Source organism: Papaver somniferum, chromosome 10 (assembly GCF_003573695.1).
Source record: "Papaver somniferum cultivar HN1 chromosome 10, ASM357369v1, whole genome shotgun sequence".
Classification (NCBI taxonomy): domain Eukaryota; kingdom Viridiplantae; phylum Streptophyta; class Magnoliopsida; order Ranunculales; family Papaveraceae; genus Papaver; species Papaver somniferum.
The window spans coordinates 140,880,918-140,901,500 of record NC_039367.1 but is presented as its reverse complement, the minus strand read 5'-3'; the positions used below and the strand labels follow the sequence as shown (position 1 = coordinate 140,901,500).

At 36.3% G+C, this 20,583-nt stretch overlaps 1 protein-coding gene and 1 pseudogene across 1 annotated transcript; one reads left to right on the top strand and one right to left on the bottom strand.

Moving 5' to 3' along the window:
* Window positions 1-13,984: 13,984 nt before the first annotated feature.
* LOC113316345 lies at window positions 13,985-18,221 on the top strand (annotated as a pseudogene).
* A 9-nt stretch (window positions 18,222-18,230) lies between these two features.
* LOC113318388 (thiamine pyrophosphokinase 1-like) lies at window positions 18,231-19,467 on the bottom strand. The gene has a single exon (XM_026566546.1). The coding sequence runs from the start codon at window positions 19,325-19,327 to the stop codon at window positions 18,419-18,421; it is 909 nt and encodes a 302-aa protein (XP_026422331.1). The 5' UTR covers window positions 19,328-19,467; the 3' UTR covers window positions 18,231-18,418.
* Window positions 19,468-20,583: the final 1,116 nt, after the last annotated feature.

The window sequence follows — 20,583 nt, the reverse complement described above, 5'->3', positions numbered from 1 at the left end:
ACACAATTGGAAAGTGAAGAAAGGAGATATGGTATTAGCTCGTGGAGTTAGAGTCGGTACTCTGTACCGGACTTCAGATGGAACTACTTTAGCAGTGGCTAGTAGTGGTGAAGATACTAACTTATGGCATAGAAGATTAGGGCACATGAGTGAGAAGAACATGGAGATTCTATGTTCGGGAGGATATCTACCTAAGGTGAAATCTGTTGATATGAGTTTTTGTGAAGATTGTGTCCTTGGAAAGCAAAAACGGGTTAGTTTCAGCAGAGGAGGAAGAGACTTGAGAAGTGCGAAACTTGATTTGGTTCACATAGATGTATGGGGACCAATTGATGTTGCATCTCACATCGGATTCCAATATTATGTCACCTTTATTGATGATCACTCAAGAAAGGTGTGGCTTTACTTCATGAAGAATAAGTTCGAGGTGTATGAAGTGTTTAAGAAGTGGAAAGCTTTGGTTGAAACAGAAACTGGTCTGAAGTTGAAGTGTTTAAGGTCAGACAACGATGGTGAGTATGACAAAAAAGAATTCTTACAGTTATGTGCTACGAATGGAATTCGTTTGGAGAGGACAGTTCCAAGGACACCACAGGAGAATGGAGTAGCAGAACGTATGAATTGGACATTGAATGCACGTGCAAGGTGCATGAGGTTGCAGTCTGGTTTTCCCGAGACCTTCTGGGCACATCCAACTGAGACGGCTGCTTATCTAATTAACAGGACACCTAGTAGTCCATTAGATATGAAAATACCAGAGGAGGTTTGGAATGGAAAAAAGGTAAATCTTTTTTATTTGAAAGTTTTTGGTTGTGTTGGTTATGTTCATCTTAGTACCGGTGAGAGGTCTAAGTTAGGTTCTCAAGCAAAGAAGCGTATATTCCTTGGTTATGGAATTGACGCTTTTGGGTATAAAGTTTGGGACTATGAGGGTCACAAAGTTATTAGAAGTAGAAATGTCACTTTTAATGAGAATGAGTTGTACAAGGAAAGGAATACAACACAAGTTGAAGATGTCAGGTCAAGCAACGTCGATAAGGAGTTGTATATCGATATTGATGATGTTTCTGGAAAAAGTGTGGTACAAGAAGAGCACGATGTTGTTGTTGGCGGAGAAGTACAAGAAGGGACTTATGCTGCAGTGGGAGTTACTCCTACAGTTCCACAAGAAGTACGAAGATCGTCAAGAACTCCGAAACCGAACCCAAGGTATGCTCTGAATTATATATTACTTACGGATGGAGGTGAACCTAAAGATATTAAAGAAGCACTAGCGGCTGATGATTCAGGCAAGTGGCAACTTGCTATGGAAGATGAGATGAATTCACTTGAGGAGAATGGCACTTGTGTGTTAGTAAAATTACCAAGAGGTAAGAAGACGTTGCATAACAAATGGGTTTGTCGGATGAAATCTGAAGCAAATGGAGAAATTCTCTACAAGGCGAGGTTGGTTGTGAAAGGTTTCCAGCAGAAACCTGGTGTTGATTACAACGAGATATTTTCTCCAGTTGTGAAGATGACTACTATACGAGTAGTGTTAAGTCTAGTGGCTTCTGAAGATCTTTACCTTGGACAGTTGGATGTAAAAACAACTTTTTTTCATGGTGACCTAGATGAAGAAATTTACATGAAGCATCCAGAAGGATTCATAGTAAAAGGCAAGGAAGAGATGGTGTGCAAGCTAAGAGAAGAGTTTGTATGGTTTAAAAAAAGCCCCGAGACAGTGGTACAAGAAGTTTGATAACTTCATGCATAGAAGTGGTTACTCACGGTGTAATGCAGATCATTGTTGTTACATCAAAAGGAATGGTTCTGACTACATCATATTACTACTGTATGTGGATGATATGTTGGTTTCCGGAACATCTCTACAAGAAGTTGAGAATTTGAAGAAACAATTAGCAAGTGAGTTTGCTATGAAAGATCTTGGTGAAGCAAAGCAGATTCTTGGTATGAGGATCATAAGGGACAAAGCTAAGGGTACTTTTATGCTTAGTCAGACTGAATATATTGAACGGGTGTTGAAAGGGTTCAATATGGAGAATGCTAAACCAGTTAGCTCTCCACTTGGAAGTCAAATTCGTCTTTCAAGTATGCAGTGTGCAAAGACAAATGAAGAAAATGAGTACATGACTAACGTACCATATTCTTCATCTATTGGGAGTCTAATGTATGCGATGGTGTGCACGAGACCGGATATTGCACATGCAATGGGAGTAGTGAGTAGATATGCAAAAAACCCGGGAAAACAACATTGGGAAGCTGTGAAGTGGATTCTCAGGTATTTGAGAGGTAACACAAACGTACCATTGTGTTATGGAAGAGGTAGTTTTATCTTGAGGGGATATGTGGATGCAGACTTCGCAGGTGATGTAGATAAAAGGCGAAGTACGACCGGGTATGTTTATACTATGGGGTCATCTGCAGTGAGTTGGAACTCACGGTTACAGAAGTTGGTAACATAGTCTACTACGGAAGCGGAGTACGTAGCAGTGACAGAAGCGAGCAAGGAGATGATTTGGTTACAAGGCTTATTAGCAGAGTTGGGCAAGGAACATCGAGATAGTGTTCTGTTTAGCGACAGTCAAAGCGCTATACATTTAGCCAAGAACTCAGTCTATCATGCTAGGAAGAAGCATATAGATATTCGTTATCATTTCATTCAGGATATCTTAGAATAAGGAGAGTTGAAGCTCGAGAAGATTCTTGGTTCGAAGAATCCAGCGGATATGTTTACCAAGGGAGTTACATCAGACAAGCTAAAGCTCTGCAAGACTTTAGTTGGTCTCTCAGAATGAGGATCTGGGAGGGGAGCCACACTGACATGAAGATGTTTTAGCACCGTCAATCCAAAGTTGAAGAAAAGGAGAATTGAAGACAATCAATGAGTCTTCAAAGTGGGAGATTGTTAGTTATTGAAGACTAATTAATTATTTCCTAAAGTTAGCCGTGGTTATTTAGGGAAGGGGTTTCCTAAACCGGTTAGGATTCTTGGTGGCCAAGTTTGTAACCTAAATAAATAGGTAATTAGGCATTGTAGAATTATATTGTGTAGAAAACTATTAAGAGATCGGTGAGAGATTTCTTGTATATCTTTTATAGCTAAAGCTAGGGTTTCGTTGTGAGAGCATATTATTGAGGAACAAGAGACAAGATTATCGTCTCGGGTAATTTTTGCGGTGTAACCAAGGGTTTGCTGGGATTCACACGACGTTGTAATCGTTTTTATTCATAGTGGATTTGAGTTGGTGCGGTTCAAAGTGGACGTAGACAATATATACAAGTTGTATGTATTGGTCGAACCACTATAAATCTTGTGTCTTGTGAGTTGATTTATGTTTATAGTATTTTATAGTTGCTTGTTCTTGGTTTACTTATTATTCATCATAATATCTCAAAATCCGTTATTCCGCGGTTGTCAGTGATTATTCCCTAAGAAAATTCTGACATTTAGGACGCTATTTATGTTCAAACTTGACTTGATATATTAGAAAGTATATGTTGTGAAAGATTATAATATACAGTTGAGCAGTAAAAAAAAAGATGCATACACCTTATGGATTTGGTTGTACCATACAACTTAACCCGAAAATAGTTATGAATTGTAAAAGCTGATATGATCATTTAATTGTGTAAGTTTTCTTGTGTCTCTAAAGAGCCTCTCCCTGGCTTGACACCACCAAGATGTACCAAACAACTTAACCCGAAATTAGTTTTGAATTGTGGAAGCTGGTAAGATCATTTGATTGTGTAAGTTTTCTAGTGTTAGCTGGTTTTCCACCACCAAGATGTCTCTCTGTTGAGAGAAGGAAAATGGTAAACCTCTATTATTCTTGCAGTCTTGAATGCATGTACCCCTATTTCGAGAGCTCGATCTCAAAGGGCTTAGACAACAAATTGGGTTGGTTAATCAAGAACCTTCCTTATTCGCTACAACCATCCGCGAAAATATCCTCTATGGGAAAGATGATGCCACCAGTGAAGATATTAACCGTCCTCCGAGGATTTCTGACACCGCCACGATGTTTCAGTTGAGAGAAGGAAGATGGTAGAGTAACTGGTGCAGCTCTATCCTTCTTGCAGTCTTTAATGCAGCTTTCCCTTCTCCATTTCCTTAGCGTGGTAGCTTTGGTGCCCATCAGTCGACTCATTTCTATCTGTAGGTTCCAGAGCTTCCACATTCTAATGAAAAGGCATAAAACAATGGCGTTGTATGTTCTTTTGGCTATTGGTTATGTTTTGGTATCGGCAGTTCATGCATTTTACGTTTTTGTAGGTATCAAGGGGAGCGATCATTATCTTGCTTGGGGCTGTGTATTTTTTGGCCGAGAGCAGGTGTTAACTTAGTCTTATTTTTCTGATGATGAACCCCCTTTGGGTGGTTACAATGAAATCAGCACGCATGTCTCGAGACTGAAGAGTAATAAAAAGGAATTGTAGATGCGGCCTACTTCTCCATTAAAGTAATTCACCCCTACTACTTTTTATTTGACGGAACTTGGTCTGCTCGAAGAGTGTATTTATTGATATGATCATACACTCTGCTGCATATATATGTAAAGACCATCGATGATATCATTCCGTTTTATATGACAATTGTAGTTTTTGGCGATTGATTATTATGCAAGTACAATTTATTTTATTTTTTTGATGCATTTCATGACAATCTAAGTGTACATGAATGCTTTTATCATGGGAAGATTCAAGTACATATAAGTCAGCATACTCTCATATTGCATAATTTGTGCCGTGTTTAATTTTGTTGCACCTAAAACATTCACCCCTACGTGGACAAGGTCTAAGCCCTAGATCTGAATAAACTTCACGGAGTTCAAATTACTTTTTTTAATAATATCAGTCGGACAAGAAGTTAACAACTCTTGTAGTTGTGAGAAATCTCACAACCACACCCTTAATAAAATGTATAGAACAATCTAAGTAAACTCCATGAGAATCATAAGAACATTCATTAAGATCTTCAAAGTGGATACAATATAATGAAGAAACCCTAACTTTCTCTACAAATAATCTTTCTCTCTCCTAAATATCTTGTCTAAACCCTCAAAAAGATCTCCCTCAATACAAGGCCGCTCTGCTCCTTATATAAGAGTTTACATAGTGGATGACAGCTAATAAAGCCCCTAATTTCGGATCTGACGTGCGTCAACGTCGCGAGGACTTTATTGTTGACGCACGGTTTTTTTGTACTATTGCACAGCTCTTCACACTTTACTCGTGATTAAGTTGACGTCATCTTATGCGTCACCCTGGATAAGCTGTATGCGGTCGTCTTCGCTCGGTTTTGATGATCATTATTTCCCATGCTTACTTGATGTACGGTATTTTGTATCCACAACTCTTATAAAATTTACATAAATGGATGAATAAACTTCAATGAGTTCCACTCAAATAGTTATATTTGGTAAATACAATGTGACTTCCATTAAGTCGGAAACTTCTTCTATACTCACTCCAACAAAGGAAATCACTAAGTAACAATCAATAGGACCTACCAATCTCACTTATTCTTTTGAGTTCTCCTCTTCCATTTTGTGAGTTCCACAGACAGAGTGAATCACCAAGACAAGAAATGGATAGAGAGAAGAAGAAGAAGATTATTGTTTTGTTGGTTTTCTTGTTTGCTAACAATTTGATATGTAAAGCACTTGCGACTAACGAAGTTTGATTTGTGATCCCTACTTTCTAATAACGAAGTTTAATAAGTCTCAGAGTTTGTTGTTTCTCATATGTGATTCATGTGATTTTTTTATATGTTATTCGTGTGATACTTTTCATATTTTAAAATATAAATACTATATACACATATATATATATATATATATTATTGGATAATTATCTTGGTTACGGATTTCTCCATAATACGACTCGTGTATTATCCATCGATTTTTTACAACTCTTTGTAACAACGATCCGGTTATGTGTTACATCTCGTAAAACCAATACCAAAACAAGAAAAAAATAAGAAGAGGAATATAAAAAGAGATGATCAATCAAAACAAACTTAAGCAAACTTATTTGGGTGTATTGAGGTGAGTAATCTCTTTGCTTAAGAAATTTAATGTCGTGTACTTCATGTTGTTAGAGTGTATGGAATATGTCTCCGTCATTCAACAATACCTCTCGCACCACTTGAGGATCATCAAACATCGAACGCGAAAGATGTAGCACGAACTCTTCTTTTGACTCTTGAAGACAACATGCAAACTCTAGAATTTCTAGTACTAGTTTATTACGCTGAATTAAAAACATTAATGCAATGGGTGGGGGTGGTTTATATTTGTTTAAAAGTGACTCTTGGAGAATGAAGACACTACATATTGAAAAGGACTTATCCATTCACACTAACTAACTCACATTTATATTCAAAATTCTAACAATCCCCCACTTTGAATAGAAATCAATGCAAATTTAATGCAGACACTAAAAAGAGTTAGTGCACGGAACTATATATATTGGAATACATATATGTATTCTATTTACATGCATATATGTATATTCTATTTAAATAATCCTTTGTTTTTCTAGGTTTCGGTTGTTAAGTTTCTTATTTGGATTTACAATTCAGTTTTTGTTGTTACAAATATATAGGAGGTTCTGAAGCTTTTCTGAGTTGTTGGGTTTCCATCCTTACTGTAAATATATTTAAATAATCCTTTGGTTTTCCATGTTTCGTTTGTTGAGTTTCTTACTTGAAATTACGATTTTGTTTTTGTTGCTATAAATATATTAGATAACAACAATGCCACTATATTCCGTTTCTCATAAATATTTAATATATTTGTTGTTACTTGAAGTTTTTTTTAGTTGTTGGATAAAAAAAAACAATGTCATTATAGTCCTTTTATTTTTGGAACCTTACCTCATATGTATATATATGAGTCGAATATCATGTAATACTGATTCTAACAGATACGTGCAAATGGTAAAGATATTTGTTACAGGGAGAGCAACAATGGATCCGAGGAGAGCGAAAACCGTATTTGACTCACTAACTTGACCGATTTATCTAATGAATTTTAACTCGGACAAATATACCCTCCACACGTTCGGCTCACATGCTTACAGAGTAGACCTAATACAACTCACAAATCAAGTTCACAGCCAGTCGAACCACTTCGTTCTTCTTATTTCTTTAACCTTGAAGCACCATGATGTGCCTAAAAGTGATCAAGATTGTATCGTTCGGGGATTTTTCTATGTTCATCATGTAAACATTACCGAAATCCATATCTCAAGATGAAGAAGGTAAACATGAACTGCAAACAAATTTTCCATAGTTTTTGTTTGTTCACGTTCTAATAAGTTGACATCGAAGTCTGTATTTTACTGAGTTGTAAACTAATGTTAAAGCCGTATTCAGTTATGTAGTGATCGTTGACTCACTTGAGCGACAATCACACAATCAGTGATAGTTAACATGATTATACACATCCATTAGTTGTTGTAGTGAAACTTTGCAGCATATCATTGATATTTAAAAGTATAAGTTTTCCATTTCCCAAGTCATATCAGGTAAAGCATCATTAACAAGGTGCCATTTTAGCGGTAACAGTTCGATTGGATATCACACTTTTTGACTCATAGGGTTTAACAGCGTTTGATGATTTTTTTTTCCTGAAACATTTTTTGATTGTTGATGATCATAATAACTCGAATATGTGAGTTCGGTTTTGTTTCCTTCGATTCTTGTTCAAATAACTAAACCTTCGGTTAATTTAGATATGTAGGTTAAGTTAGGATATAAGGGCATGGTTGTCCGAGTCGAAATTCATTAACAAAATTGGTCTAGGTATTGAGTCAACTAAGGTTTTCGCTCTCCTCAGATCCATTTTTTCTCTCCCTTTAACAAAAATCAATGATAAAACCCATAAAACTACTACCAATTGTAGCAGATCATATTACCCGACCCGCTTGTTAAACAAATACAACAAGAAAAACAAACACAATAGATTACTATCTCTACTGAAGACCAAATGTCAAGAACTAAGGCACATATATCCCGAAAATGTTATTTCCAAACTTGTTATTGTTTGAATTTTATTCACAAGAATAAATGTCGCAAGTACGAGATAATATGCGAATAAATGTGTGAGGCGATCCTCTCTCGCAAGGTAACATCAAAGGCAGTATGACTTCAGAAATCTTTAAAAGTGGCACATAAAGTCACTTCAGAAGAAGTTAAAGCAATAAATCTTAAAAAGAAAAATTAGGCGCAGGCCCAAAAAGAATAATATTCTCCTTGTCAGGCCCACAATTAATTTTAGGTACTGTGACACCCATAATTATTTCCGTGACACCCATAATTATATGAAATTGTTAAAAATGTCTGCATGACGGATTATGCATCCGCATGACGGGTTATGCATCAAGGGTATAATTGGCAACGCAACTTCGATATAACATATTTAAAAATCCGCGCCTTGGAATTTTAAAAATTTTATATTGTTTGAAATCTTTTTAAGAGAGCTACGCAACGAGTACAAACAAGAATATCAAATTTTTGTTTTTCACGAAAAAATCGGAGGTGTCATCATTTTAGGCAAATTTTTTGAAAACTTGATGCATAACACATTCTGCAGACGCGTAACGAATTATGCAACCATTTTCTCCACTGCATAACAAATTATGCATCTATAACAAGTTATGTAGCCATTGTACTAGTGTGTACATAAAAAATAGATGGATAAAAGATTGTGCAACAATTTTCTCGATGCATAATGCATATGCAGCCGTATTTTCGGATGCATGACAGGTTATGCATCTATTTTCGCGATTGCATAACATGTTATGCAGATATTACTGTAGATACATGACAAATTATGCAGTCTTTGTTTTTGCTTGTTTCGATAGTAACAAAAAAGTTGATGCATAACGTGTTATGCACCATTTCAATTTTTTGCACAACAATTTATGCATCTAATTTAATCTGCATAGATTGTTATGCACCGTTTCAGTTTTCTACATAACAAGTTAATCATAAATTTTCTGCATAACAAGTTAATCATAACAAGTTTTGTACATAAATTTGTTGCATAACAATTTATGCATCTAATTTAATCATAGGGGTGCCATTTTAATGATCCAAGGTCCAGATTGATTTGGTTACATGCATATATATATTTGCCCTGACTGATCAGTGGTTCCCAACCTGAATAAAGTGTTTTGGCATTGGCTTGGAAGAAACAAAGTCTCATACCACTCACACGTAGAGTAATATTAATGACCATTACACATTTTATCAGTGTGCCTAAAGATAGCAAAAGGGGATCCCATTTCCTCACTGGTCCACATGTGGCTAACATGAGATGCATGGACAACACGTCATAAATCAAACACTTTTTCAGCTGGAGTGTATAACCTTAAACAACTAGCATTTCCTCTCTTCAGCAGCAGCAGTTTTCCTCCATTGGTATGTGGATGAATTTCTTCCCAACTCCACAAATCTTTTCTTTTTTTTGTTGCATTTCAGCACTCTCCATCGATCAAAATATCTATTTTCTTCCATTAATCTTATTATCAATTTACACTACTTGCTGTGGGTCGTCTATAATCGAACAACTCTGGCTTTGTTCTTCTTGATTGATTGATTAATCAATATTGTTCCAGAATCCAATACCTCGTAATTTTAGACTATGTAGTAGATAAAATTGAATGGGTTATTTAGAGAAGTTGATGTTGATTGAAAAAATTGATGAAAATTTTGTTCGGATGTGCCCTGTTTTTCATTCTCTTTCTTTGTTTTTTCCTTATTTGATTAGTTTCTTAATACGGAAACGATCCGATGGATGATTCGTGCTTATTTGATTGCATTTGGCTAGAAGTTTAATCTCAGTTTGATTAAATTGTGAGAACATAAAAACCGATTTGGATATCATGGGACATTTTGTGTGACGAAATTATAATTTCTAAAAAAAATGGGTGGGAGAGAAATTTTTCCCTAAAATGGGGGCGCGCATGAATTTTTCAGTCTGTGGGTTTTCAGTGGAAAAAAACTGAGAAATGAGTTTAAAACCTGAGAAATGAGTTTAACAGTAGGTTTCTCATCTTAAAAAAAGTATTGGGCCCTTGTTGCTACCTTGCCAAGTAGAGCTTTCTACGGTTCCATATAATCTTTGTGAAAACTACAGGGAGACCCATTTTCCCTGATGTTTCTACTGTGAAATCCACGCTCCCAAAACTACAGGCGCGCATCCAAATTCTGGAAGAAAATTATTCTCAAACCCAAAATATATAAAATTCTGTTTCTGTCTTTTTTTTTTCTTCTTCTGCGTGTTTTTTTCTTCTTCTTCTTCTCTACTATACCTAGATCTCAGAAAAAGGGAGAGATTCGATTGATTTCGAGAACAAATTCATGCCTAAATTCGATTGATCTCAACAGCAGCACCAAATCATTTTCTTCTTCGAATTAACGACGAACACTCTTACTACCGATTCTCTTCGTTACAATTTAAATTCACTACTGTTATTAATGGTAGCAGCAAAAATCCTTAAATGGGTTTGTAGAACACGGTTTGGTCATCATAGATTTATGATCAAAACTTGTTTTCAATGAAGATTTTGAAATGAATTTCAGATTTTTATGAAACTCTCAGTCGTGAATTGAGTTGGAGTAATCAATACTGGATGAGTTGTGAAGAAGGTTTAATTGCAGATGATGGTGTAAATACATGAAAGAAGATGATGGTGTAAATACATGATTTTGACCAAGAGCCCCCGAATAACTGAAAGATAATGGTTTGCGTGGGAGTTAATGAAACATGAAAGAAGATGATGATGTGGTTATGACTGCATAACATGTCATTCAGTCGAGAAACTGTCTGCATAACATGTTATGCATTCGTGAAAATGGATGCATAACCTGTTATGCATCTACAAAATTTGTTGCATAACCTGTTATGCAGGTTTAATTGCAGATGATGGTGTAAATACATGAAAGAAGATGATGGTGTAAATACATGATTTTGACCAAGAGCCCCCGAATAACTGAAAGATAATGGTTTGCTGGGAGTTAATGAAACATGAAAGAAGATGATGATGTGGTAATGACTGCATAACATGTCATTCAGTCGAGAAACTGTCTGCATAACATGTTATGCATTCGTGAAAATGGATGCATAACCTGTTATGCATCTACAAATTTTGTTGCATAACTTGTTATGCAGTCCAGAAAACCTGCATAACCTGTTATGCGTCCGAAAATATGGCTACATAATGCATTATGCATCGAGAAAATAGATGCATAACCTGATATGCATCCATAAATATGGATGCATACTGCATTATGCATCAATTTTTTATATGTACGGCTAAAATCAACCAAAACAATGGTTACATAACTTGTTATAGATGCATAACTTTGTTATGCAGATACATAACTTGTTATGCAGTCGAAAAAATGGTTGCATAATTCGTTATGCGTCTGCAGAATGTGTTATGCATCGTTTTTGGTGACTCCATAATGGTTAAGTATCAAGTTTTCAAAAAATTTCCCTAAAATGAGGATCACCTCCGATTTTTTCGTTAAAAACAAAATTTTGATATTCTTGTTTGTACTCGTTGCGTAGCTCTTTTAAAAAGATTTCCAACGATATAAAATTTGTAAAATTCTAAGGCGCGGATTTTTAGATATGTTATGTCCAAGTTGCGCTGCCAATTATACCCCTGAAAAAGATAGTATGCATAACGAGTTATGCCTGAAAAGATAGTATGCATAACCAGTTATGTATTGATTCATATAATAATTTCATATAATTACGGGTGTCACGGTATACAAAATTAATTGTGGGTCTGAGAACGAGAATATTATTTTTTTTGGGTCTCCCCCTAATTTCATCTGGGAAAATTAGGCGCCGACCCAAAAAAAATATTGTCATTGTTAGGCCCACAATTAATTTTAGATACCGTAACACCCATAATTATCCAAAATTATTAAAAATGTCTGCATGAAGGTTTATGCATCCGCATGACGGGTTATGCATACTATTTTTTCAGGGATAACTCGTTATGCATCCTAATTTTTCAGGGTTATAATTGGCAATGCAACTTGGATATAACATAGCTAAAAAACCACGCCTTGGAATTTAACAAATTTTATATCGTCGGAAATCTTTTTAAGAGAGCTACACAACGAGTACAAACAACAATATCAAATTTTTATTTTTCACGAAAAAAATCAGAGGTGATCATCATTTTAGGGAAATTTTTTGAAAAATTGATGCATAACCATTATGCAGCCACCAAAAACGTTGCATAACACATTCTGTAGACGCATAATGAATTATGCAACCATTTTCTCGACTGCATAACAAATTATGCATCTGCATAACAAAGTTATGCATCTATAACAAGTTATGTAACCATTGTTTTGGTTGATTTTAGTGCGTATATAAAAAAATTGATGCATAATGCAGTATGCATCCATATTTACGGATATATATCAGGTTACACATTTATTTTCTCGATGCATAAAAGATTGTGCAACAATTTCCTCGATGCATAATGTATTATGCAGTCATATTTTCAGATGCATAACAAGTTATGCATCCATTTTCGCGTCTGCATAACATGTTAAGTAGATATTATTGTAGGTGCATGACAAGTTATGCAACCTTATTTTCTGTTGGTTTCAATACTAAGAAAAAAGTAGCTGCATAACGTGTTATGCAACCGTTTTTTGCACTGCATAACAAGTTATGCAAAAAGAAAAAGCTGCAGAACATGTTATGCGACAAATTTTGTAGATGCATAACCTGTTATGCGACAAATTTTGTAGATGCATAACCTGTTATGCATCACTACTCACACCTCCATTTACCATTTTCTTCTAAATACACATCACACGCACACCAAACCCATCTGCACTTCCATCTCCCTTGCCTTGCCACTGCACGTTCTGCAGCTGTTGTATAACATACGGGCGAGAGAATCCAATTTTGTACTAAAGAGAGAACGAGAATTATATTAGAGTCAGATGGTTGGAATTTTATTGAAGCTTCGAATTATAATTCATGCAACCAAGCCTCTCTGGTATTTCCTGTCCAAATAGTGGTGGCCACAAGATCCCTGGTTAAAGGATGAAGAATTTGTGAACAAGTGATTTGTTGCTATTGATAAAGTATGAAGATGATGCCATGAGCTCTACTAGCAATGCTGATGATAACCATACATCTATTCCTAATCAGGATTATTTACTAATGCCATATCTCGTGTAGACCATACAAGCTGAAACCCTATAATATCAAACAAAAAGATTTAACAGTAATCTTCTGTCCAAAACTAGGGCTTCATACAAAAGAGAAACTTATCTAGAATATTAAATTGAAAGTAAGATAAACACAAATCATAAATTTGGGGTTTCACTAATGAAAAACCCAAAACTTCTACCTTGTAAGAAATCACATACCATGAAGAACATAATCAAGTAATACCATGATTTTTCCTGAGAGAAGAAATCGAGAGATTCATCTGATTTTTGAATGGAATTAATTCAATTATTTCCAGAGCTCGATGCATGTTTTTTGAAGACCTGCAATTCCGCTAGCTAACCATTTTTCTTCGGTCTTCAGTTCCGACTCCAACCATTATTTTTCTTTCTTAGATTCTCTGATGTGAACGATGGTGATCAGGGAAATTGGGATCTTCGTGTATTTTTGGTGCATGAGAAGATCGAAAATCAATCTACAGATGTTTCTTATTTTGAAGAAAATTCTGCTTCTTGTACCTCTACCTCGTTTCCTTGATAAAAAAAATAAAAAAATAAAACGTAACTTTAGAAAAATATGAACTTGGGAAAAATTTGTCTTCAAAAAAAAATGGGGGCGAGAGTCAAGTTTTACGTGGGTGGGTTTCACAGCGGAGAAATCCCAGAAAATGGGTTTGATAGTAGTTTTCACTTTTTAATTTCTTAAATTTGACTTTTCAACTTCATAAAATCAAAAAAAGAAAAAAAAAAAAAAAAAAGACTTCTTACGACAACAAAGTTTCCTAAAGCTAACCTAGAATTCTTCACTATTTCAATTTTCACAAACACTCTCGAAATTCAGACTCCTACCCGCAGCAACAAACGAACTCTGCTTTCAGATCCCCAATCTCACATATTTGAAGTTCCGAGTTAAACAAAAGAGATTTGCAAATCCTAATGTTTCCCATGGCTGTTTCAGGTGTTATTCTTTTCTTAAACCATATTTCATTGTTTCATTTGGTTTTCAGGCTTACACTTTCAATTAATTAACAAACAATTCCAGTTGAAAATTTTCTTGAAATCCATTTTTCCATTAACTAATTAGAAGATCAATCTTGTTTCTGATATATTTTCCACCCAAATATCTGATTTTGGAACAATTTTGTCTAAATTTCCCCCAAAAATGGCATGTTATTTGACCATCACCTTTGAAATTGTTGGGTGCAAGGGGTTATATGTAAGGTCTCTCGGCCTCTTGCCACTCAAAAATGGTGAAATCCACACTATTGAACCTTGTAGTTCAGTAGCCTAGATACAAAAGAATTCATCAGGGTATTATAGCAATATAAATTATAAAAATTCAGGGTTCTTAAAGTTAAAATTGCATTCTGATTTATATAAATGTAGTTTGCAACTTGCATACAACACTTATTAGTTCTAATATATCCTTGAATGTTTCTGTAGGTTGTAAACTTTATGCACTACATCAGCCGCTTTATTGCAGGCTTCGCAATTGGTTCTGCCAGAGTGTGGCAAATAAGTCTTTTAACATTATTTATCGTTTCGCTGATTGCCATCGGTGGTGGTCTTATTGCACGAGTGAGGAAATCGCATGTAAAGGCAGGAGAAATTGCTGGAGAGGTTGTCATTTGTCATCGCTGGCCTGTGAGTTTAGCGGTCATCAAGGAATAACAAATGGAGGGGGATCTTTTACTACCGGTCATTGCAGGCATGTAAGTATCTTCTCATATCCCCTGGTTTTGCAAACTAAGATTTTTTGATGAATCTAGTCTACCAAATGAGATTTGCAACACCTTAGTGATCAAAAATTTGTGCCTTTTGCAGTTCGCTTGGACAAGCAACACCAAATGTCTCTAATTTTATCCGAGCAACATCTGCTGCTTACCCAATTTTTGAGATGATAGAGAGATACACAGTTAGTAAATCCATGTTGGGCGAGAGCAAGGAGCAAGAAAGAGTTGACGGGTTACTTGAATCCAAAGACGTTTGTTTCAGTTACACATCACGACAGGTGTAGTGATATTTGACAAGCTTTGTCTAGATATACCTTCAGGAAAGACCATAGCTCTCGTAGGAGGAAGTGGGTCAGGCAAGAGCACTGTGATCCCGATTGATCGAGCGCTTCTATGAGCCGCTTTATGGGAATATATTGTTTGATGGGCATGAAATTATGGAGCTTGATTTCAAATGGCTTAGACAACAAATTGGACTTTTCAATCAAGAACCTGCCTTGTCCGCTACAAGCATCCTGGGAAATTATCCTCTATGTGAAAGATGATGCCACCAGCAAGATATTAACCATGCTGCGAAGCTTTCTGAAGTGTTTTCATTCATCAACAACCTTCCAGATAGATACCGAACACAGGTAATTATTGACTTGGCAATTGTGAGATATACTGCAGAAATTACTTTTCCTCTTAAATGTGAATGTACATATATTTGTTGTCTAACAGATTTGTTGTTCTCTTTTCACTAGGTGGGAGAGAGAGGGATACAGTTATCTGGAGGACAGAAGCAAAGGATCGCAATATCTCGAGCGATACTCAGAACCCCCTCAATCGATCCTCCTCCCTTATGAAGTAACAACAATAAGTTCCCTTGATGCGGAGCCTGAAAAAAGTGTGCAAGAAGCTCTTTATCGTGTTATGGTTGGGATTGACCACAGTAGTGGCCACTCACTGACTTTCCACCATACTCAATGCAGACATAAGTACTGTTGTCAGCAGGAAAAGATTGTGGTGACTGAGGAGCCATGAGGAGATGATGTCAAAACCTAACAGCATATATTCATCTCTTGTTCAGTTCCAAGATTCAGTTAATTTGCAGCGATACCCCTCGCTTGACTCAAGCATGGTTAACCACTCAGGTACCTTATCTGCAGTAGTCATACACTAATCATTTGGAGGTGTATTCTCATCCCTTCAGTTTTATCTTCTTCAAATATTGCGACTGTGATCAATTAGCTAGGAAGATTTCTTCGCGGATCTCAGGTCTCAAATTTCCACCAAGGATCCGTCCATAGCCTATAACTACCAACACATTCTTGATGAATCTTTCCATAATAGATGCAACTTTTGCAATTAAGAAGACCAAAAAAATTTAAAATTGCGTTTTATTCATATCTGGGTATAAGGCTTTCTTTGCTATTGTTGTTGGAAACTGTTGTAATGCACCTTTGCGGTTTATTCTTGGGCAGCATCAATTACTCAAGAGAGTTATCCTTGAAGAGAATCAAGATAAACCTGACAGGGCAGAGCCTGTCCAGCCACAGCACGTGTCAATGAGAAGATTTTATGCAAATGGCAGCTCCTTGATGGATCTATGGTTTGGTTGGCACAGTTGGTGCCATTATTGCTGGTGACAAAATGCCACTTTTTGCTCTTGATGTCAGAGAAGCTCTTGTTACATGGATTGGGACACTACAGAAATTGAAATTATGAAAATCCCACTGCTCTTTCTTGGGGGTGCAATCATAGCTGTAGTTGTTCACACCATTGAGCACCTTGGCTTTGGTTTCATGGGAGAACTCAACTTACTCTTCGGGTAGAGAGAGAATGTTTCCAGGTTACATTAAGTCCCCAAACTAGTATTATTACTTTTAAGACTCTCATCCAGACATAGAGTATTTCAACTCATACTTTATGTATTAGCTATGCCTATTAAATATTCTTAGAAAACTTGTTTTTTCTTTTAACAGAAATTTTGAAGAATGAGGTTGCATGGTTTGACGAAACTGTCATGAAATTGATCGTGACAGGGCTAGCTATGGGAGAAACCTTGGCAATGGCTCCAGAAGTTACAAAGAAGGTAATTCTGATTTACCCTTCAAGAGTGAATGCACTGATTTTCAAGGATTATAATTTGAAAGTCAGGTCTGTCAAGAGCATGGCAATGGTAGGATCAAGTGGTTCTGGCAAGAGCTCTGTACTTGGCGCTGGTACTATGCTTCTACGATGCGACATCTGGGACGGTCATGATATTTGGCAAGTCTTCTGTCGTCTCTCACATGATAACTTCTATTTGCTTTTTTTATAAACTTCATCACCCTTGGAGATGTAGATAACTAATTGTATTCTAATTTTATTAACATACATTGATTGACTACAGGAAAAGATATCAGACTAGAGCTCAAATCTCTCAGGAGACATATTGGTCTTGTCCAACAAGAACCAGCACTATTTGCTACATCAATCGATGAAAACATGCTTTATGGAAAAGATGGAGCAACAGAGTCAGAGGTCATCGAGGCTGCTAAGCTTGCTAACGCACACAACTTCATTAGTGGACTTCCCGAGGGCTACTCAACGAAGGTGGCTGAGCCATTCCAAGAGCTGTCTGAAGAACCCAGCAATCTCGCTACTTGATGAAGCCACCAGCGCACTTGATGTTGAGTCCGAACGTGTAGTTCAACAAGCACCTTATAGGCTAATGACGAATTAAACTTCAGTAATGGTGGCACATAGGTTCTCGATTGTCAAGAATGCAGATGAGATCTCTGTTTAGCAAGGCTGGAAAATCGTTAAGCAAGAGAATCAAAAACAAGAATGGTCCATATTGTAATTAGTATGTTTGCAGCAATAACATCAACTCAATAACCAGAATAACAGATTAAGGATGACAATTTGTTTCTACAGTATCTCTCTTTTCAATTCTTTTTTACATGTGCTTGTTGATGTTGGCTCTGTTCTACTGTAACATTTACACACATATAAATGCATATATGTAATGGAATAATTGTTGGTGAATTTTAATTGATTCCCGTTTCATTCAAGGCTTCTACAGGGGTACTTAGTTCCACAGGGTTTGTACAGATAGAAATGGCACCAAACTTTTGGGTCGGCATGTTAAACTATCCTCAATTTCTCTGTTGCTTGTTGTTGGTGCAGGCACCGTTCTTACAACTAAATGCTTACCCACACAGCTTACCATTTTTACAGCAAATGAAGTTTTGCGTTCTACAACACAATCTGTCAGTAACTTTCGGACAAACCGAGAAGAAGAATTCAGATTAGAAGAAAAACACAGAAGAGGATAGTCTGCTAACTTATCATTCATAAACTCTCAATCCAATACATTCATTACATACTCAATAGCCACACTTCCTAACTACTGACATAAACTGCTTCTGACCAATTGGAATACAACTGCGCATAACTTCCTAGTACAATCTTATATATGCCTGCAAATCAATAACCTTCAAGTTGCTGGTTTTCGAATTTCAATAGTCCACAGAAGATGTGAATCCGATTGCACGGTGATCTTCTCTTCGCTCACGATATTGGAAGTACTTATCAACCCACCAAATTTCATCTCAGTATCATTCAGATCCCATTTCAACCCAGTTGTTGTAGCAATTGCAGAAGCAGTACCAATTGGGAAGAGCCCACAATGTGGACCTTCAACAGATGACAGAATACAGATCTCATGCCGATGAGTCATCGGAAGCAGCTGAATCAGGCAATCATCAGACAACAATACTATCCGAATGTTGGAGAACATACAGAGAACATTGATATTTCCCATTTCATGATCAAATCTTCCACCAAGAGCTCCAGCAACAAGAATGCACAGATCATCAGATTTGCCCACAATAGCATCCTGAAGAACAAATGACACGCATTTGTGAAGATCTGTAGTATCCTGATCTTCTGATTCATCAACTATTCGAGCTCCCAAATTTGCATAGAATTCTTTAACTTCAGTTCTAATGGAATCCATGTCTCCTTTAACCACATCCGGTTTATACTTGCTTCTAACAAAAGCAGAATCTTGCTGTGGAAATAACTGAGGCATTTCATCGAACAGTCTGTTCGCTCCACCATCAGCACATAAAACTATCTTGGCATGATCCCATAACACTGGTGTGAATTTTGGAAGTGGCTGATTAAGAATCACGAGGGCATAATCGGTTTTCATACCTTCGGAAAACGAAGGAAGAAGGAATTCTGAAGAATGATATAGTAAATCCATGGCGATTGCAGTAGAGAATTTTTGTTTTTGCTGGGGATTTTTGGTTTTTGATGAAGAGAAAGAAAGATGATTAATTTGATGTGGCCTTCTAATTTGATTGTGGGTGTCCGTGACAGGATGAATTATTCGTCTCATGATAATGGACCTAATGTACCATCTCAATTATTGTCATTCTTTTTTACCTTTGGTAATGAAAGATACAGGCCTATGAATGCCGCATAAAAATCTTGGAATCCCGTTGAATAGACTAAAGAGTTTTCTAATCAGAAATTGCTTTTTCTCTATAAAGCAGCGGTTAAACCTATAGTGGTTAAACTTAAGGCACTTAGGGTATCTCAACTTAAACCTAGATATTTCAGGAATTCCTATGCTTTTAAAGCAAAAATACCTTCTACTAATTCTTGGATTTGGAAATGTATAAATATGGGGATTAAGCTAGTTGAACAAAATAGTATTTGGAAATTGGAGATGGAAGTAGCATTAATATCTAGGAAGATAACTGGATCCCTAAACTAGAAGAAAAGCTTAGTACCTACAAAATTATTATCAACTCTCATCTAACACTTGTGAAAGATCTAATTGATCCAATCATAAGTGGAATTCCATTTTAATTTTTGAATTGTTCCAAAGTCATATAGCTAGACAAATCAGTAACATAAGAATTGCTTTGGATGATAACTTAGCAGCCAAACCAGATACTCTTAGATGGCTGCTTACTAACTCAGGTAAGTTCACTGCCAAATCTACGTATAACAAGCTAAATGAAACAACAATGAACCATCATAACTTAGGACAGCCAGATTCCTTATGGAAAGGATTGTGGAGTTTAAATGTATCTCAAAGAATTAAGATCTTCACCTGGAAGTGTTTACAAAATGTTGTTTCTACTAATCTAAAGTTATCCAGATTTATGAAAGATATATCCCCTAATTGTACTTTTGGATGTCAGGCACATGAATCTATAGAGCACATCTTTCTTCACTGTCCTTATGCTAAGCCAGTTTGGGCATTTGAGCCTTTCCCAGTTGATCTAAATTTTGACAGCTCGACTACCTTTTTAGAAGTATGTAAGTATTGGATAGGAAAGGAAAATCCAATTATTCCTATAGAAATAATCATGACAAAAGTTTGGTTTATATGGAAGGAAAGATGCAACAGAGCTTTTGAAACTCCACATCAAACACATACTCAATTAGCATTAGAAATTCAAAGACATCTAGATTTCTGGTACAAAGACAATCCCTTAATTAAACAGGTATCAACTGTTACAGTGGAGATACCTAGATGGACAGCTCCTAGGGGTTCACAAAAGAAACTCAACTTAGATGCAGCTTGGATTTCTATGGATGCTCCAGCAGGTTTTTCCTTAATTTTCAGAAATGATGCAGGGA